The sequence below is a fragment of the Camelus bactrianus genome, chromosome 16, assembly GCF_048773025.1.
Source record: "Camelus bactrianus isolate YW-2024 breed Bactrian camel chromosome 16, ASM4877302v1, whole genome shotgun sequence".
NCBI classification, from domain to species: domain Eukaryota; kingdom Metazoa; phylum Chordata; class Mammalia; order Artiodactyla; family Camelidae; genus Camelus; species Camelus bactrianus.
The window spans coordinates 2,004,388-2,024,844 of record NC_133554.1 but is presented as its reverse complement, the minus strand read 5'-3'; the positions used below and the strand labels follow the sequence as shown (position 1 = coordinate 2,024,844).

The 20,457-nt window shown below is 52.1% G+C and overlaps 2 protein-coding genes across 28 annotated transcripts in view; one reads left to right on the top strand and one right to left on the bottom strand.

Moving 5' to 3' along the window:
* NCOR1 (nuclear receptor corepressor 1) overlaps positions 1 to 9,690 on the top strand; it is a 163,792-nt gene extending 154,102 nt beyond the window's left edge. For 21 of the 22 annotated variants that reach the window (XM_074342073.1, XM_074342074.1, XM_074342079.1 and 18 more), the window contains 6 exons: positions 308 to 454; positions 1,972 to 2,114; positions 5,619 to 5,672; positions 5,953 to 6,174; positions 7,983 to 8,159; positions 8,658 to 9,690. In XM_074342073.1, coding sequence (XP_074198174.1) covers positions 308 to 454; positions 1,972 to 2,114; positions 5,619 to 5,672; positions 5,953 to 6,174; positions 7,983 to 8,159; positions 8,658 to 8,845 — 931 coding nt within the window. In that variant the 3' untranslated portion in view covers positions 8,846 to 9,690. The remainder of the gene's footprint in view (positions 1 to 307; positions 455 to 1,971; positions 2,115 to 5,618; positions 5,673 to 5,952; positions 6,175 to 7,982; positions 8,160 to 8,657) is intronic. The other variant, XM_074342080.1, reaches the window with a different exon arrangement.
* The window catches only part of TTC19 (tetratricopeptide repeat domain 19), a 30,898-nt gene continuing 15,952 nt past the window's right edge, over positions 5,512 to 20,457 (bottom strand). For 2 of the 6 annotated variants that reach the window (XM_074342096.1, XM_074342101.1), the window contains exons 8-12: positions 14,813 to 14,967; positions 13,301 to 13,463; positions 9,754 to 12,806; positions 8,847 to 8,956; positions 5,512 to 6,211 (exon numbers count right to left, since the gene is read on the bottom strand). In XM_074342096.1, the coding sequence (XP_074198197.1) occupies positions 12,673 to 12,806; positions 13,301 to 13,463; positions 14,813 to 14,967 (452 nt within the window). In that variant the 3' untranslated portion in view covers positions 5,512 to 6,211; positions 8,847 to 8,956; positions 9,754 to 12,672. The remainder of the gene's footprint in view (positions 6,212 to 8,846; positions 8,957 to 9,753; positions 12,807 to 13,300; positions 13,464 to 14,812; positions 14,968 to 20,457) is intronic. The other 4 variants (XM_074342097.1, XM_074342098.1, XM_074342099.1 and 1 more) reach the window with 4 other exon arrangements.

The window sequence follows — 20,457 nt, the reverse complement described above, 5'->3', positions numbered from 1 at the left end:
TCCTCGCTCAAAATCAGCAGGAAAACCCTCGAGGGCTTCCTGGAGTAGGTGGCCCAGGGGAGGGCTGGCCACCTTCTGTGGGCTGGGCCTGTCCCTGGCAGCGTTTGCCATGCGACTCCCCAGTCTGCAGGCAGGCGTGGACAAAGCCACAGCAACAGACCTTTTTTTTGATACCAGGGGCTGGGGAGTGTCTGAGGTGGCTTTGCTCCGATACACGTGGCCGACTAAGTGATGAGTTAATTGGTTTCTGTTTGGGGTTGGCCGTGGGGAGCCCTAGGGACGCGGTCTCATGTTTTCTGTGTTCCAGCCTCAGGCCTGGGAAGTCCCCAGAGAGGAGTCACATCTCTTCGGATCCCTACGAGCCCATCTCCCCGCCGCAGGGCCCGGCCGTGCACGAGAAGCAGGAGGGAGTGCTGCTGCTGGCCCCGCGGGGGCCTGAGCCCGCCGAGCAGAGGTGAGCGCCCCGCTTTCCCGTGCTGACGTCGTGGATCAGGAGGCTCATTTTGTCTGTTTCCCTAGTGATCTATTGCTGTGGATTTTAATGAAAAACCTGTAACATACCCTATTTACGTAGGTTATAGGAAGTAACTGTTCACCATTCTTCTTGAAATCAAGTCCTAGATCTTTTTTTTTTCTTTAAAACCTTCGTCCGTGTGGTTGCTGAACCGGCACCTGAGCGGCTCTGCACGGCGAGTGGGCGCTGCGGCCGGGCTGCCTCACATGCTTTCTCCTACCGGTTTCTGGCCCTGAAGCTGCTTGCCCTGGGAACCAGGCTTTGTCCCGCTTGGTTTAGACACCTTTGATTTGGCCCCTGCCCGGCCCGCTGCCTAGTGCTCTGCCCACACCTCCAGTGGAGTCAAGCACTGTGTCCGGGTGTGGCCAGGCCCACTCACCCCACTTCCTGCACCGCCACTGCTGCTCGGAGGTGACTCCAGGCCCCGCTGTGATCGGAGGCAGCGGGAGGGAGAGTCCGGCTTTAGGCCAAGGTCTGTCTCCCTCCTTGAGGCAGTTGGTGTGTCTCCTGCAGCTTGTGGAGAGTGGTTCACTTACTGTTCGATTCATAGGCAACCAAATAGGTATTGGTGCCTGCAGTGAAACGAGGAAGAAACCGTTTTTGGAAAGGGGATGACGTTAAATGTAATTACACATTTACAGGGTTCCCCCAAGTTTGTGAGCTTTCTGAGAACGGGGACTGTGCCTTACATTCCTGCTGCCTCCTCTGTCTGTCTGGGATGCGGGCTGTGTCTTCGTGTTTGCACGACGCACGAGTCCCCGTGGCCAGGTTCGGCTGTGAGCGCCCTTCCCTCTGCTCTCCGTTACCGTCTGGCTCTGGCTGGACCCTGGGTGGTCTTGAGCCGTTAGCGAAAACTTGTTTTTTCAAGTATGTTAGTGTCGGAAGGTACCAATGAAATATGAAACCCTTGACATGAAACTCAGCTCATTGGGCAGGTGGCCTGAAACGATTCTGACCAATAGGCAGTTTTATTTCTACGTGGCAGCTACTCTGTTCAGGGCTGACTGTTGATGGCGTAGGTGTGAGTGCTTTGCTTCTTCATAGGCAAGTAGCAAACAGTTGTGCTATTAGTCAAAGTAACGCTGTTAGTGAAATAGTTCCCACTTAACGCAGCAACCGTAAAAAGCCAGCGTTCACGCTGTGGCGCAGGCTGCAAGGGCCCGGGGAGCTGCCCGAGCTTCCCCGGCCCCTCCCCACGCTGCTCGCTGCTTCTCTGTTGGGGAATCGCCCTTCCCGCCTGGGAAGATGGAGTGCGTTGCTCCACCTTGGCTGCTAAAGTGTTTGGCCGTGTCCTTCTACGTGACGCACTGACTGGCTTACAGTCACACGCTGCTCCTTAGCTCTGTGAGCGCAGACATAAGCTGGGGATGGGATGGGGTCGCGGTCCCGGCCGCTCGGGGACTGTCGCGAGCACTGGCCAGACAGCATGGTGGTAACGCGCATTCCTGTTCCGACAGGAACGATTCCCGCTCCCCGGGGAGTATCAGCTATTTGCCTTCATTCTTCACCAAGCTCGAAAACACGTCACCCATGGTTAAATCAAAGAAGCAGGAGATTTTTCGTAAGTTGAACTCCTCTGGTGGAGGTGACTCTGATATGGGTAAGTGGGACTTCTTTCGTGAGCCGCCCGTAAACACGCATTAGTGGTGCTGTCCCCAGGCTGCCTCCCAGGCGGTCTCCGGGTTTGAAGGCTCTTCTCGGCGTCTGGCCGCAGAGTTCCTGCCCCGACGTCCCCGGCACACGGGACTTCCCGGTAGGCCGAGCCCTCGCAGCCTTCCGGAGCTGCCCGTCTTGTCCCCGAGTGAGTGCTGGCTCGGCGGGACCGTCTTCCTCTGTGGGGCTGGGCCGGCTCTCCGCAGTGTTCACGCACTGGTCTTCGTCCGTCTGGCGGGCTTTCTTGGCTCCCTGAAGACCAGGCGTGCCTTTCGAGCCTGCCTCTCTCTACAAACCCCCACCCACCAGCCGTTCATCAGGTGGCCTGCTTCTGGGCACCCCTACCCCCACTTGTTCTCCACTGAAGTCGTTTTATTTGGCGTAGCCTCTCTGAGTAGCGCGGTATGATCTATCCCAAACTCATCACGGCGAGGGAGTCCAAGGCCGCAGCAGGGTTTTCTGGCAGCCCGAGCACCGGGTGTCGGCTCTCCCGTGGGCCCCTCTGGGCGAGGGCCAGGGCGGCCTGTGCTCGCTGGTGCCCCCACCCTGTCGGGGTCTCTCTGGATCTCAGCCCGCCGTCCAGGGCAGACTGGCATGGGCAGTCATATCTGTGGCCCTGGCCCCGCACCAGGCACCGTTCTAAGTCTGGACGGAAGGTTTAGCCTCACAATGACCCGCATACCTCTGTTGCTGATGAGGAAACAGAGACTTGGAGCGGCGGTTTGAGGACAGCAGCTGCCAGTCACTCACCTAGTGGGTCGTGGGGTGGGGCTTCCGACGCAGGGCTTCCAGCTGCGCAGCCCGCGCCTTCCGGGTCCTGCTGTCGGCGCTGGGGCACAGCCAGGGGCTCCGGCACCACGCCCTTCCCGAGGCTGGACTTGCACGCGCTCCCTGGACCCTTCCTTGTGCTGTTTTCAGCTCGCTCTCCCCTGCCTCCCCGCCCCCGTCACCCAGGCTTCCTGCGGTCTGTCCGGGAGCCAGAGGCTTTGCGGGATGCCCTGCAGGGACCTGGGTGTCCCACAGTCTGCTTGCTTCTGCAGCAGAAAGGACTCCTAAGTCTGCCAGCTATAAAACGCCGTGTGGATGTGTGTTTGGATCTGTGACACGTGGTGACACACGAAGGCTGAAGGACCCAGGGGAAAAGGAGGAGCCCAGTGTCACGTGTCAGTGTCCCCATCCCAGCTCTCGGCTGCTGGATGCTCCTTTTAAACACCAGCGCGCTCTGAGCTGCCATCAGGCTTGCAGACCCTTTCTTCTTCTTTTTAAAAACATTACCGGGACTTTTTTCTGTCTCGTGTTCAGTGGTTTCATCTGTTACCAGCAGCTTCTCGGTTTCACCAACAGACACGTGGTGACACTGAGATTCTCTCTGAACCCAGGGAGGAAGCATCGAGGCGCACGGGGTTGTTAAGGTCTCACTTTTGTGCGGGGCGTACACGCCCTCTGGTCTGTCTCGCCATAAAAAATCCTCCTTGACGAGAAAAGTGCCACGTATGACCTGAAGCAGCCGCTTGTACAGTTTTCTCCTCTCGCCTAACGTTCTCCATTGTCTTTAGGCAGCTCGGTCTTCCATCGGCTCAGTCATTCCTGAGCAGGTGCTGTGTTGGGTCCCCTACTCTCTGAAAGTGTAGAATGAAACAAGGGTCTGACTAACAGAGGTAAACCTTATTAATGCCTTCGTAAGTGCTAACAAAACTTGTTTCATCCGGGATTTTTTTAATTATAAGAACTCTGATTGTGGAAAAGGACACTTAAGGAACAGTATTGAGGGACCAGCGGCTCGTGGGGCCCCAGGCATGCTGGGCTCCCCCCAGGAAGCAGACCTGGGGATCTAGGCCCTCGGCAGCTTCTCTCGGCGCCTCCATCTCCATTCACGCCATCCCCGCGGCTGTGAACCCTGTCCCTCTTACAGAAACTCTCCTCACCCTCCAGGCCCTGCTTTCTCCTCTCCCCCCCCCCCCCCCCCTTCTGTGGCTGTTCTGTCTCCTGAGCAGCTCAGTCCTGCCTCCCTGGCTCTTTTCTGGGACGTCCGTTTTCCCTGTTGTCTCCTCCACTCTGGGGCTCAGCGTGTGTGCTGGAGACTCCCAGACTTCTGTCTGGAGTTCAGCTTTTTCTGCCAAGCTCTGCCTAGAGACCTTCGCAGGCCTTGTTTCTTCCTCAGTGTCTTACTGGCTCCTTAAAAGTCTAGAAACGAGCGCTTGCCCTGGCTGTGCGCACAGCTTCCTCGCTGTCGACCGCGGGTGGCTCCGTTGGCGGTCCCTCCGCCCCTCGGGAGCCCTGTCCCTGGGCTTGCTCCCGGGTGGCACCTCCGCCTCCTACCGCCCCTTCCCAGCAGCCCCAGAACCTCTGAACCCCCGTCTTCCCTCCGCCGAGTGAACCCACGTTCTCCCCCACGGCTGCCATCTGCTTTGAACCGAGGGCCCTGGGACCTCCGTACGCGGCGCGGCGGTCACCTGGAGGGCTTGCTCAGGGCGGGGGTCACAGCCCTGCGGGAACGTAGGGAGCCGGGGCGTTTACAGTGCCCTAGTTTCGTCGCCAGCTGCGCTGTGGGAAATTGCCTTCATCTGACCATTTTTGATCAGTAAGGTGATTTTATTCTAATTGTCACTCAGTATTTGTGAAGTGAGTGAATCCTATCCCACCCGCTTTGGTGGTGACGGCAAGGCTGGTTCAGGTTGTTTCTTTACCGCGTTTCCAGGAGCGTGTACCGTGGTCCCCACCGCGTGGTTCTTCCTGAGCCTCCCGGCGGCCTTCCCTGCCGGAGAGTCTGCTTCTGCGCCCGGCCCTGGCCGTCTTCACGGACGCCATCCTCCAGGGCAGAGCCTCTCTCCCGGGGCCTCCCCCCAGCTGCGTGCTCTGCTCTGGTCACCGTCCGCTTAGCCACCACTTCCTTCCCGTATTCTTTCTCATTCCAGCTCGCAGCATCAAGCTGGGGACACTGGTTGTGTCCCCCAGGTCCTCCTGTCCCTGGCACAGTGCTTTATCGGTAGCTCCCAGGTTACACATGGCACAGTTAGCAGGAATGAAAGGAACCAGCAGGCAGACTGTCTCCTCCCAGGAACATGAGAACAGTTTTCAGGGACCCGTGGTCGTTTTTGTGCTGTTCAGAGGCCTCTCTCTCTGCCTGTTCTCATCACAAGTCAGGATATTCCCAGGGTCCTCCTGGGACCCTCTTCTGAGGGCAGCTTGTTCCTAGGTGTTTCTCCAGCACCACAAAGCTCCTTTCCCTCCAAGGCTGGATCACTCCCGTTCTGATTTCCCTACCTCATGTGATTTTTTATTAGTTGATTTCCCTTAAAAAAAAAACTCTATCTTCACTTAACGGGTGAAAAATAAAGTTGAGATGGTGGAAAATGAGGTTAATTTTATTGTAAGTTTTTTTTTGAGACTATCTCTTTCGATGTATGTGATTATTACATCTTAGTTAACGTGAATGTTTGTTTAAATACAGCAGCTGCTCAGCCAGGAACCGAGATCTTTAATCTGCCCGCAGTCACCACCTCAGGTAAGATTCAAGACACTGCCTGCCAGGAGTCAGTCCGACAAACAGGAAGTGAGCACTGGCTGGGGGGGGGGGGGGACCTGCTCCGTCACTAGCAGTGAAAAGTGAACGGAGGTAAAATACTTGTTGAAAAGGTAAACGAACCAACAGAATGAAAACCACTGAAGCACAGTGTGGACACCAGGGAGCTGAGGGGAAGAGACACAGGTGGGAGACTGATCAGCAGAGAGAGATTAAGTTTCCCCGAGCCGCCCTCGGGAACAGGCCGGCTGGTCTCTTGCAGGCGCGGTGAGCTCCCGGGGCCACTCCTTTGCGGACCCCGCCAGCAACCTCGGGCTGGAGGACATCATCCGGAAGGCGCTCATGGGGAGCTTTGACGACAAAGTTGAGGATCACGGGGTCGTCATGTCCCAGCCCGTGGGCATCGTGCCTGGTGGGGCCAGCACCCCGGTTGTGACCGGTGGTGAGGCCCGGAGGGAGGAAGGGGACCTGTCACCTCACTCAGGTGAAGTCTTCGTTTTCATGCTCTTCTGCCCTGTCTCCTAAGAAAAAGCCAATTTATAGCCCAAGCTCTGAGGTATCACTGAGCCATGTCATTTATGTGCTCAGAGTCATGGAAGGTTTCAGTAACTGGAGTCAGACACGTTAGTTATGTGAAATTAAAAGGGATGAAAATTCTTACCCAGAACGTCACCCCCCAGCACACCAGTTCTTTTGTTTGCATCTAGTCCTTACCTGTATGCACACATGTACAAGTGCAACTTCCTGTTTGGCTTCTGAGTGAAAGTGGCAACTACTGTAGTAAAAATGACAAGCTCAGTATAAAAGGATTTTAAGCCATAGAAAAAAGGAAAAACACCCTTCGGGTCAGATCCTCTAGAACGCTGGGGTTCCTGCTTATATGAACAGACAGCTTGTTGGAATGAGGTCGTTTTATGTACCCTATTAAAAGCAGGCCACACCACCATGACTCTAAGCTTTATATGTAATCTTTTCTTAATCTTTTGAGAACTGCACTCTGTTGATTATCTATAGAGGTCAGATACATTTCATTATTTCCTGTTATGGTCAGTGATACAAAGATCTCACTGAGGTTAAAAATATTAAAGCATTCCCCCTTTTAAAAAAGTTTTTTTGTGGGGGAGGGGAATGGAGGTGCTGGGGATTGAACCAGGACCGCGTGCTCTACCGTTGAGCCACACCCTCCCAACAACAAGATTTAGAGAGACTAGAGGCTTGTTACCTATATGTATGGATTTTAGGACAGTGTGAATTTACTTCCTGGTCTAAAAAGTGAGCCATTCTCTTCCACTGATTTTTACTGCTTTTAGGCGTGTGTGTGTGTGTTACAGTGACAGTACAGGTGACTTACACGATCACAGCCGTTTGTGTAATCTTACGGCATTTCTTTGTGGCAGGGTTCTCACACCTGGCTTTTCTCACTAGAAGGCTCTGCCCATATCCTGAGACACCAGGTTCCCTGTCACAGGCGGGCGCTGACACTGCGCTCAGGGAGATGTCCTACCAGACGTTCTCTTAACTCTGATTTTGGGGCCTCCGCTTCAGAAACACAATTACCTTTTTGCTGAAGTCTTTGTCCCCGCACGTCAGTTCCTTTCTGAGTCACTGTGACCTCTTTCTGGTGCTCTACTGTCAGGTTTTCCCTTTGCCCTAATAATTCCCTTTTTGGCATATCTGTCCTGATCCTTGCTGTATTTTGTTTCCTACACCTTTTTCTCAGTTCTTTTTGGTTACCTGTTAACTTCTTTTCTGACCTGGCTTTGTGTGTTCTGAGCTTTGCCTCCAGCGTGTGAAGCACCTGCCCCCGTTCTCTGTGCTGCTCTCTTCACCCTCCAGGGGTTGCATTCCTCCTCTGTCCAGGTAGTCAGAGGGTAGAAGTTGCCTTCTGTCCCTTTTTCTGTGACCCGGGCTCTAATCTCTCCTGAGGTCTCTAACGTTACGCCCTGGAGCCCAGTCTGGGCTTCCCACCCCTGCGAATTACTGATCAGGTTACCAGCTCAACAGCCTGGAGAAGCCCAAGGGCCGCCAGGATTTACCAAGCAGAGCCAGGCAGGGGCTTCCATTCTGCAGTTACTTTCCCTTTAAATACTGTTTCCTTGGGGTGGTGTGTTAGCTCCTACCCGCTTCTCTCTAAATTGCTGGGGAAGGAGACTGTGAGGATGGTACTTGGTACTGTTTCCGTTCCGCCTGTTTCACTCAGCATTAGCTATATAACCATCAGCATTTTTGGTAAGTTTGAAAGTTGAGAGCAATTACTATGTATCGATAATTAACCATTTCTTTCACTTTTAGGAGTTTGCAAACCAAAGCTGATCAGCAAGTCAAACAGCAGGAAATCTAAGTCTCCCATCCCTGGGCAAGGCTACTTAGGAACTGAGCGGCCCTCGTCCGTGTCCTCTGTGCACTCAGAAGGGGATTACCACAGGCAGACGCCGGGGTGGGCCTGGGAGGACAGGCCCTCCTCCACAGGTAAGGCGCTCTGCTAGAGGCGGCGGGCGCTTCTGAGATCAGCAGCTCTGTCCAGAAAGCTGTTTCCATTACAGTATCATAATAGGTTCCACTTTCCTGAAAAGATCTCAAACCCCTCAGGGAAGGAATGACTAGACAGTTCATGGCGTGGCATGCTCCCCGCCTTTAGGGGCTTCTGAGGCTGCAGGCGGCTTTCCAGAACCCTGTGCGGCGGGCAGCAGCGCTGTCGTTAGGTGCCTGCTCCCCTGAGTCTGCCCGGGACCTGCTGAACTCCTGGGAACCTGGCCCGAGATCGTGTACAGCATTTTTTTTGAAGAGCGAAGGAGTTCTTGGTGTTACCAGACTCTCTTATTAAAGATTCTGCAGAGAGATGCCTGGTTCTGGACCTGGTGCCACCCCCCCTCCCCCCCCATAGCCACTTGCTTACTGGTGATCCGGCCCCTGGGCGCTGCGCTCAGCCCGGGCCCCTGACGCCCGCCTGTCCCTCTCCCTCCGCAGGCTCCACGCAGTTCCCCTACAACCCGCTGACCATGCGCATGCTCAGCAGCACGCCGCCCGCGCCCCTGGCCTGCGCGCCCGCCGCCGCCAGCCCCGCCGCGCCGCACCAGCAGAGCCGCGTCTGGGAGCGTGAGCCCGCCCCGCTGCTCTCCGCGCAGTACGAGACGCTGTCCGACAGCGACGACTGACCTGCGGGCTGGCGTCGGGGAGGGAGCTCGAGTTCCTGGCCGGCTCCTCTCACGCTGCGGGTCGGAAGCCTGCCCTCCTAGGACTCGTGCCCAGAGACGTGTCAGGAGAGCCTGGACCACGGGTGAAGAGGGCAGAATGGAAATGTATTTGGAGTCAAATGTGGGGGAAGCTGCCCTGACGCAGGCATTTCAGTGGATTATAATAGTGGTTGGTTGAAATGTAGAGTTTTTAAAAAGCAGACAACTCCTGTTTCTACGTCTGTTTGTAAAGAAAACCGTGTCTTTAAATCACTCTTCTGTAAATAGAGGACCTTTTTGCAGTGTCTCCCCTTGCCGCAGCGTCTGTGTACTTACGTTCCAATCAGCGCATCACCTTTGGAGGTGATTTTTTAAACCTTCTCGACTGTCTTTTTAATGACCTTGCCTTCTCAACAACCTCACGCAGCCCAGCCACAAGCTGCTGGCTGTCACGGGCATTGTACTTTTACCCGATTCTGTTTCCTCTAAACTCAAGATTCCCAGCGATGTTTAAAATCTTGTGGAAATGTTTAGATTTTTAACACAGACCCTGTCTTAAAATCTGTACATTAACATTAGGGTCAAAAGGAGAAACAAAATTCTGCCATATTGTAAATTTACAGTGCAGGCTTTAATTTTTTTAAATTAGTAGCACTGAAAAAACAGTACTGCATGGGTATGTTATAGTTCAGTTTTTAACGTTTTAAAGGCTTACCTCACTGTGATGCACACTGGTAATTAACCACACCCCGTATTCTTTTTCTCCTGCATCTGATGCAGCCCAACAAAGCTTCTGTTTCAAAATAAACCTGACTGCCCTGTCAGTAGCTACGGTAGATTATTTGTGATTTAAGGCTTGCGGTGTCTCAGATCACAAAGGAAAAACTTACTTTTCTCCAGTTGGGCGTACAGTATCAGTGGAGCTGGAAGACTGCAGTCCGCCTAGAGTCTCGGTGTCGTAGGTCGGCTTTGTGCGTGTCCTGCGGGCTCCTGGTCCTTCCCCGCCACGGCGCCAGCCAGCGTTCACTCTCATGTTGATTCCTTGTGGGCAAGAGTTTCTTGTCAAATGTTTTCAAATAGTTTAAAACACTGAATTTTAAACTAATTACAGTATTAGAGGATCAGTCACCCTTCATTAGTAACTGCTTACTGAATTTAAATTTTTTCCATACAACTTAGGCACAGCATTGGAGCCTCCTCCTGTAGCGTACGGACGCTCCTGCTTTGCAGGGGTGGAGGTCTCCAGGGCACTTTACAGACCCTTAAGCTTTTAAACAAGTGCACGCAAGCCTCCACCAACACAGCACCGCCTCTGGCGTGAGGAGACCCCTCGTCCCGGTTTGCAGGTGAGGATGCAGGCTCAGGACTTTGCCCACGTAGCTAAATGAGCACCTAAGACAGGGCCGTAAGCCCACACCCGTTTCACGCGCAGGCCCCTCGCTCCTGTCACTCTGCTGCACTCTCCTGTGCTCAAGGTCCTCAAAGTAAGCTTCAGATCAGGTGCAGCCACCAGAAGCCTGCCACCTGGAAAGCTGGTATGACAAATATATATACACACACATAACGTTTTAATGTGAACTAAAAACAGTAACTTAAGTTTTCTGTTGAATTTATTTTAGATACTGGTACTGTTACAGATTTTAATAATTTACATTGTCAGCTGTCCCAAAGAGATGCTGTTTTTCTATGACTAGTGTCACAGTCATGCCCCCTGAGCAGCTCCACTCGAGGACCCCAAAGGGAAAGGGAGCAGCTGTGAGCTACTCACCCCTCATCATCAGTATGTCTGCCTTCACTGCTGTCACCCAGAGGAGATCCCAGAAGGGGGAGAGAAATCCACTGTCACGTTTCAGTTGCGGACGACGGCAGAACAGAACGCTCACCTGGTGCATCTGGGGAGCAGGCCATCTGGTCGTGGAGGCCCGAAACGCCCTGCACGGCGCCGAGCGCGACGAGGGCCTGGCTAGGTCAGCTGTGACCTGGGGCGTGACTCTGCAGGCTGTGTCCTGAAGCTACAGCCTCACCAGTGGGTCTTTTTTTTTTAGCGCCCAGAACTAAGTTAACGTCTTCCCCACACCGTGCACAGAAGCGTCCTGACAGCCAATTTCCAGCGCACGTTTATGAGAAGATTCATAATGCCTGAGCTTTGGTATGCTGGGGGATCCTATCTTAAAACATTTACGCCCTGAAAGCTCTAGTGAAACAGTTCAAAAATGTACACTACTTTTCACAATCCACCTCTGAATTCAGAGCAGTCAGTACAGGGTCAGTCCTCGTCCTGCTGCCCGCACAGCAGTGCAGCGAGCGCCACGCGCAGCAGCTGTCTTTCTGAAAACACCTACAGTTCTTCCAGCCCTGGGACCGTGAGCCAAAAATTCAATAAAACCTGGAGTGAAAAAAAAACACCTCACTCTCAGTAACTCCTACAGTTGCAAAACGGCAAAAAACATCCTCAACGCAGAAGGTGAGTAGTTGACAATTTTTTTAAATCACCAATAAATTAAGACTGGGCTCTCCTGAAACTCAGTCTGAGCTACAGCTTCTCTCCTAGACTCGAGTGAAGGACTTAGCTGGGTCAGGCAAAGCGGGAAGAAACTACATCTGCAAAATGTAAGAGACTGGTTTTAATCTAATCCCTGTATTTTATTTTTACTTATTTTTCATGAAAAACTCAAAGATGGAATACGTCCAGTATGGCTGTGGAGTCTCCAGTTTATTATAAAAAGATTCTTCCAGTATGTACACAGGAACCAGGAATACCAGCTTCTCCCTCCCACTCACACCCCCACCGGCATCCGAGCAGTAACAGCGCCCCTTCGTGGTACCCAGGGGGGCCACAAACCTGCTGGGGTGAAGACGTCTATGCACCTGCGTTTCTACACCGCACATCCTCTGAGGCAGTGGGCTAAAGGCCTCTCCGCACAGCAGCCTGTCTACTTCAGGCCGTCAGCCAGATCCACCCCCCACGGCCGAGAGAGGATCACACCTGCTCCTTCCTTCACACAGGAGGACACTGAGACCTGAACCCAGACAGCCAGGGCCTGGCCCAGGTCAGGGGACCGCGTGTCGGGATTATGGGTGGGGGGTGGGGCTCACAGCCCGAGGGCTCCAGTCTGAGACAGAGGTTTGGGGTGCAGCCCGGGCAGCACACTCCGAAGACGGCACGTGGCCGAGGGGTGGAGAAGCGGGTGCTCAGAGACGGGCAGCAGGAGGCTCTCATCTCACGGTTGTATATACCCAGACCTTCACAGAAACCGATGGCTGACTCATTTATAAAATCAAACAGGCGCTACACTTTCAAGTGCTAATTCCCACTTTAAAACCTCACTCTGGCAGCAAGCCAAGATACCATCTGCCCTCCTTTCTGCATCAAACCCCACCCTGGGCTTCACGAGACAGACTAGAAGACAAGGTAACTCACCATAGTCCCCCTGGGCACAAGGCAGGGAGCGCTGGTCTGCCAGGTATTGAAAACGTCAGAGAAGAGATGGCAGCCAATCAATGGACTGAACCTCCAGCGAGATGCCTGGCTGACCCGCCCCCTTCGCCTGCAGTCAGGCGGGCCAGCACCCCACCAACCGCGGGCCCCAACTGCAAGCACCAACTGACACCCACCCTTAGAAGCAAAACCAGTTGGGGGTCAAAGTTTTCTCTAAAAAACAAGAGTAGCAGTGCGCACAGCTCGTCCTCCCCAGGACCACGCTGAGGGAACCTGAGTGTCAAGGACCAAGGACTGAAGCCGCTGATCTGGGTGCCCGGAGCCTGGAGTCCCAGCTGTTACCACGGGGGCGGCCTGGGGCCTGCGGAGACTACGGCAGACGCCTGCTCTTCCTCGCCAGCTCGGCCAGCTCCTCCCTGATGTGCTGGGCGGAAAGCTCATCTCTCCGCAGCTCCGCTCGCTTCAGGGCTTCCTGGTAGAGCTCTCTTGCTTGTGCGTATTGTTCTGAAATCACCCGGAGACGAGGGGGGAGGAGAAGCTGCATGTTTTCAAAGTGATCCTGAGAGACTCCAGAGAGAGCCCGGGTGGCAGCGCAGACCCAGTTCCCCGCGGGAGGCCTCTGCGGCCTCGCCTGTCCCACCCGACAGGCTGGCTTGGGGCAGCTGCAACCCCACCAGCCGGGACCTCCCAGACGGTGGCACGTGGAGGAGAGACCGTCACTCCAGGTTTCCGAGCACAGGTGAGGCCCTGAGCAGCCCGGCACAGCCCATCACACCAGCCTCTTGAGCGCGCTGTGTAAAGCATACAGAACTCAGGCGCTAACGACTGCTGCTGAATGTCCGTGACCTTGGTGTTTCACAGGCTAGCACGGGACTACAGACGCGCCCCGGGCTGTGCCGTCCTCACGGCCCCCTGTGCTCCCTGGACGCCACTTCCCAGGTCTCCATATCCAGCGACACCCGCCCTAAAGCCATGGGGCCCATGCCCTTGCCCCCCACCTCTGTGCATGAGGACTGCAGCCAGATTACTGAGCAGCACATGAAGCTCAGGATGCTCCATCTGCCTCGCCAGATCCGACGCCCTCTGTGCGTGAACACAGGCCTCGTCAAAGCGGCCCTGCGCATCCAGGGTGGTCGCCAGGTCACTCATCAGCACAATGGTCTAGACAAAAGAAGAAAACCAGACAGCTGCTTCTTTAAAAAACACCTACACGAAGGGATAGATGGGATTTCAAAATTGTAGAACAGATGAACAAGATTATACCGTATAGCACAGGGAAATACACACAAGATCTTATGGGAGCTCACAGAGAAAAAAATGTGACAATGAATATATATATATTCATGTATGACTGAAAAATTGTGCTCTACACTGGAATTTGACACAGCATTGTAAAATGATTATAGATCAATAAAAAAATTTTAAAAAAAACAAAAAACACCTACACAGATCTAACGTTAACTTGGAGTCTGACAAACTGAACAGACACGGAAGATTTCATCCCTCTGAGCATCCCACAGAAGCTGAGGGAGGGACGCCGGCCTCCACCAGCGACGTGGTCCTCACACTGCACAGCGGACGCATCAGCTCCACCCTCTGCCACGCGACAAACCTGCAGACTAGGGAGCAGGGTGAGTGCTGCTGACTAGCCCAGCTGTCAAAGCAGAAGCCCCAGGCGGAAGGCAGCAGCAAGGAGCTGCAGAGCACAGCCCCGCCGCACTCAGGCCAGGCCCTCGGAGCCGCCTCCAGAGCCTGCCGGTGACGGCGTTCCCGTGGTGACCCTGAGGCTCACCCAGAAGCAGCACATCACTGCTTTTAGGAAGATTCCCACGGAATGTTACAGTTCTGGCACTGAGCGCAGCAGGCCTGACCGCCCTCCTCGGAAGCCATGCCTTAGGCCCGGGTTCCAGGCCTTGGGGACTTGGACTCTGTACCTGCTCTTCCTCAGCGCTGTTGCCCCTTTATGGAGTCTCGCGCTGAATCCCCTTGAAGACAACTCGTAGCCCAGGGGCCTGCCCCGCGCACCAGCCCCTCCGAGGTTTCACAAAAGCCATTCCTCACTCCTGAGAACTTAATCTGATAGAGGAGGGACACAGAGAGACGGCCTCAGTGCAGTGCGCGCTGCGTGCTGTGCTGCGCTCCCACAGGATGCTTTTCATTTTGCTTCACACAGTCGCCTCCTCTCTCCTGCCTCCCCCCGCACTCTGCCTGTGGGGCTCAGGAGGTGAGGATCTTCAAATGTCACCCTGTTCTCACAAGATCTTCAAAAGATCCGGTTTTCCAAAGTACTGTGCTGTGCAAACCAATCCTCACATGAAACACACCGGGCAGACCCAGCGGCTGACCCGCGGCCTCAGACTCTTTGTGAAAGCAGCTGCGGGGAGGGGGTCAGACAGGAGCGGACGGCCGAGGAGCTGATGCACCGGGGCCGCCGCGGCTCACCTCTTCCCAGCTCAACCCCCCAACTTCTGAAACCTTTGTTTCCCAGCCCTCCTGTTCCCCTCCCTTACCTGCGGGTGTCTTTCTCCTAGGATTTCTTCAGAAATCTGCAGGGCTCTCTCGTACATCCTCTGTGCCCGCGACGGCCGCTCGGAGAGCAGCAGGTAGCGCGCGCAGGCGTCTAAGCACATGCCGAGGAGGAGCTGGGTGTCGGCCTTCTCTTCCACTAAGGAGGACACAGAGCACTGCTGGGACGTAACAAGTGCGACAGGGAGGACTGGCCGCCCCACCCGGCCACCCCCAGTTGCCAAGCCCACATGTGACTGAGCAGCACAGGGCCCACACTGCCTGCCACCTCCCGCCACTCACTCCTGCCCTCAGCCTCGTTGTCAGAGGTGACGGGCGGGCTGACGTCTGAGCTGGTTCGAGACCCAACTGTGTGTGCTGGGAAGCGGGTGCTTCTATACCAGTGGGCAGTCAGCACCAGCAAGGCATCCAAGAACTCAGCTAAATTCCGACACTGCCCGCCCAGAGGTTCCACAGGCTAAGGGCTCAGCCCTCCAGGGCTGCACCCCCCACCCCCCCCAACTACAGACACCATCCGCAGGGCCAGGCCGTTAGCTGTGCTTCTGATCGACTGGTTACAGATCAGGAGGTCCTACGACCCGCTCTCTCAGGTTTAATTAATTTGCTAGAGCAGCTCGCAGGTTACCAGATGACCAGTCACTAAAGGCCATGACTCAGGAAGAGCCAGACAGGAGGGAGGCCCGGGGCCCCCGCACCTCCACACGCCCCCGGCCCAGCAGCTCCCCAGTACAACCCTGGGTTTTTTCAAGGCCTCATTACAAAGGCACGACTGATTAAATCACAGTCCGCTGGCAACCAGCCCCCATCCTTAGGTGCTTTCCAGGCCACCTCGTTAACCTAACAAAAAGGCCTTTATCACGCTCAACTCTTAAAAAAATCCCAAGGGTTTGAGGAGCTGGGAGGCAGGAACTGTGGACAGACATACATGTGAGAAATATGTTCAGCTCATGTGAATAACAAAATATGTATTTCTTATAAATCAATTTTGTTACAATTTTGCAACATACAATTAAATCACCAACTTTTCCCTACATTTTAAGACTGCACCTACATGCAGATTAAAACGTAGAATTATTTTTAGTTTGAAACTAATAATATTTACCAGAAACAGGTGACAAACTCAAAGACGAATAGTTAAGGACAAAGTCCAGGGATGATGAAAAAGGTTTACAATGCAGAAAAGGCAACGCAGAAAGAAACCAGAGAACACTTAACCCTAAAGTGGAAAGTCACAAGCCACACCTAAAGAACAGTTAATCCACTTTTTTGAAGAGTAGTAATAAAGGCTGCAACAATGTCACACCTCTCAACACCTTACACGACTGACCACACAACGTCTGAAGCAGAACAAACTTGAAACACCTCCTGCCACGGAAGAACTCGAGGAAGAGACCCAGAAGCCAGTATCAGCAAGCTGCACCCGCAAGCCCCTGCAGGGACGACACCCACAACGTGGAAAGGGTGACAGCAGATCAAAGGGATCTGCCAGCAGCCCAGGTCAATGTTTCATAAAGGACTTGAAAAAAGGCTTCCTCTGATAACCAAGTGACAAAACTATCAGCCGCCCGAGTGAAGGCGTTCAGACGGGCTCAGGCACCAGCGTGTCACTCGTGTCATTCATATCAAATCCCTTTCTTTCCACACCGTCAAAATTCCAGAAGACTTACAAATAGCACACAGAACTTAAAGACCATGTCACCAGAGGACAGCAGTGTGACCAGTTACCAAAGTCACAGTCTAATAAACAAAGCAGGGCAAATGGAAACGTCTACTGACATGACAACAGATGGTGAAAAAGGCCCACACCCAACTCTTCTTCAAGCACAGACCCAAAGGCCTTAAGGCTTACTTTGGCCTAGTTATGTAAACAAAGTAAATCATAACCATTTTCTTAAAATCAAATGAGGAGTGGTTTCCAACAGATCACCTTACAAATCTATTTTCAAAAAATGTAAATAAAAATTATGGATAAATATAACCAATATAAAAAAGCAAAACGTAAGATTGCACCAAATAAACACCACATGTGAAGACGCCGCATCAAGCAGCGGTTTAGGATGCACACTGCCGTGAGATGATGCAATGAAGACACACCCAGTTAACAAGGAGACGGAGCTGTCTCTTCAAGGACAAAAAACGTCCAAGAAGGTAATCTGTAACAGATTTAAAATCCCAGCCACTAAAATCCATGTTCTGAGAACATTTAAAGACAAAAACGTTTACCATATAGCAAAAATATCACAAAACAATGTATAAAATAATCTTTCCAATCATGGAAGCCGTAAGTTTCAAAAAAGACCGCCGACCTGTGTTTCTGGAACTTGTATTCTCTTTAAATGTTTCTACATTTTAAAAAAGTACACTCTTTTTACATTTTACAATTAGAAAATATATTTAATACTGTAATTCAAAAGTACAAGAATCAATTGACAAGTAATTCTGGTGGAAAATTCTCACCCCTGCTATCACTAATGGAAATTAACTAGAATAGAAGGATGGTGAGGCTAAGTCTTAGAACGAATAATTAATGAGGTAAAATTACAGCTGCAATATTTTTTCACCGTTAACAAGAAAATACGTTTTAAATTCACAGCACATTCTAATCACAGTAACATGAAAAATGGAAATATTTTTAATATACTTCTCTAAAAACAGGACCAAGGGAGAAGTAGATTCCACAACAAAACCTTCAGCACTCCAACAAGTGGAAAGAAAGGTCCACACGTACCTTTAATAAAGTTCCCCAAAGAGTTCCTTCTCTAACAAGCAACAAAACATGGTTCCTTAAGTATTCATATAAAAACTGCTAGAAATTAGACAAGAACAATCAGCCAAAACCAGCTGAGAACTAAACTGGGGCTGTTCGAACAGAGCTTCCCCTCAGGCGCTATCTGAATCTGAAGGGGGGGAGGGCACACTTACTTCTTCGAGCTTTAATTATGAATAATTCTTTTTCACAAATTATTTCGAAGAGAAAAGGATGAGCTACTTAAAATCAGTCTATGAAACAAGGTTCATTACAGAAGTTTTCACTAAAAACATCAGCAAACGGAACTCTCGGATGTGCTAAGGAGATGACCGAGCAGCCCTGATTCCAGGAGCACCACGAATGGCCGGTGTGCTTGCTGCGTCAGTGTATCAGACAGGCTGCATGAACGCGGACTAAAAGGAATCTGGTAGGGAGCCCTCCTACACTGCTGATGGGAACGCAGTTTAGTGCAGCCACTGTGGAAAACAGTATGGAGGTTCCTCAAAAGACTAGGAGTAGACTTACCATATGACCCAGCAATCCCACTCCCCGTATACTAGAAGAGATGAAAACTCAAATTGGAACGGACACCGGCACCCCAATGTTCATGGCAGCACTATTTACAACAGCCAAGACATGGAAACAGCCTAAATGTCCATCAACAGATGGCTGGATAAAGAAGTTGTGGTATATTTATACAGTGGAATACTACTCAGCCATTAAAAATGATAAAATAATGCCATTTGCAGCAACATGGATGGCCCTGGAGAATGTCATTCTAAGTGAGGTAAGCCAGAAAGAAAAAGAAAAATACTGTAAGAGATCACTCATATGTGGAGTCTTAAAAAAAAAAAAAAAAAAAAAAGACAAATGAACTTATACAGAGAACAGAAACAGACTCACAGACATACAATACAGACTTGTGGTTGCCAGGAAGGAGGAGGGGTGGGAAGGGATAAACTGGGAGTTTGAATTTGCAGATACTGACTGGTATATATAAAATAAACAAGTTTATACTGTATAGCACAGGGAAATACATTCAATATCTTGCAGTAGCTTACGGTGAAAAACATGAAAATGAATATATGTATGTTCATGTATGACTGAAGAATCGTGCTCTACACCAGAAATTGACACAACACTGTAAACTGATTACACCTCAATTACAAACACAAGTAAGTAAGTAAGTAAATAAATAAATAAATGGACTCTGGTAAGGCACTGGAACCATGACAGGCACTTACAAACCAGAGAAAGGGATTCTCCATCAATAAGAGAAAGCACATCTCTAACTTAGGAAAACTCGAGCACAAGCATCTAGCTCACCCTCCCAGCACCAATAATCATCTAGGAAAGCCCACAGGGTCTTCAGACCAAAGGCATTTGCCACCCATGTTCCAGGAACACCCTAGAATTTCTGCTAAGAGGAATCCCACTAGCTAACCGGTTACCCCATCAGCCTTCCCTGAGACCAGTACTGGTATTAATGGAAGGAGCTTCTGGTTCCAATTGTATGACTGATAGTCTGAAAACCCTTCTGCTTCCAATGTTAGATAAATCATAACATCCTTTCACATGCACAGCTGAGGTCCCGGGAGACGGCGGTCCCAAGGGCCGAAATCTGGCGTCAGCTAAACCCAAAGTGGAAAGCGCAGCTGACCCTGCGGCAGTGCAGTCTGGCTGGGGGCGGGGGCGGGGGCAGGGGGAGTGATCTCTGACCCACAAGTGGGAACAGAGGACAGATCTAAAGCCCCAGCATAAAGCCAGGGTGATCACCACTGGCTGCACGTGAAGCCTTGATGGCCAAGCCAGGAGCTGGGGGGGAAATGACTGCATGGAAATCCGTCTCACAGGCCTGCGCCACGTGCAGTTTGAGGCCTACATTTACACGGTCCAGTTAGGCTTGGACCGGATGTGGAACAAAGAAAACTCTGCTAGGAACTCATTCCTAAAACCCTACCGAAAGTGAATTTACAACCCCAAATTACTAAGCGTGAGGATGCATCCGAAACGAGACCCAGCAGACGACAAGAGGGCCTTGCCCTCAGGAACCTCTGACAGCAGAGCAACCCCAGACTGCACGCTAAGCGGGGCCGGGCGCTGGCCCCGCTCTGCCCGTGAGCGCCTCCCCTCAGAGCTGGCCGCGCGGCCTGCTCCCTCCTGTTCTTCAGGCTTCTCCCCAGCTGGGCCTCTCCCGACCCCTCGGTAAAATACCGCGGTGCCCAGTACATCCCCTATACACGTATTTCCTCATAAACCCTCTGCACAGCCCTGAATCATCTATGGACAGATGATAACTGAGTGGATCGTGTTTACTGTGTTTTTCCTCCACTAGAAACGGAGCTGCGCGAGGCAGCGACCGTGTTTCATCACAGCTGTGATCTGCCTGGTCATGAGCCTGGTGTGTGACAGCCGCTCAGTCAGTACTTCCTGGCTGAAGGAGTGGACATACAAAAATAAAGAAAATGAGAAACACAAAGGCACTCAACCACATGTGAAGAAAACAAGATGAAAGCAAAAGTTAATTTTAATTGCAGAAGCAACAGCACGGTGCTCCATGGACTTCTGCCAGCTCAACAGAGACGGCATCGCAAACCAGCGAGGAAAGGATGGCGGGGGACGGGCCCGCGCTGACACCTGGGCTCGAGGAGCAGTCCTACCACCACCGCACACCGCATTAAAAATAAACTCCAGGTAACTGAAGACTGAATGAAAAAGCCAAATACTCAGAAAAGACTGTCTTTCTACTGGAGAGTATTAAAGGATTTTATTAAACAAGATGCAGAAAGTACAAACTATAAAATATCAAAAGATTCTATTACATTCAATGGAATTAGTCATTCAACGTCTGTCAAATGCCCCGCAGTGAAAAGCGAGGCC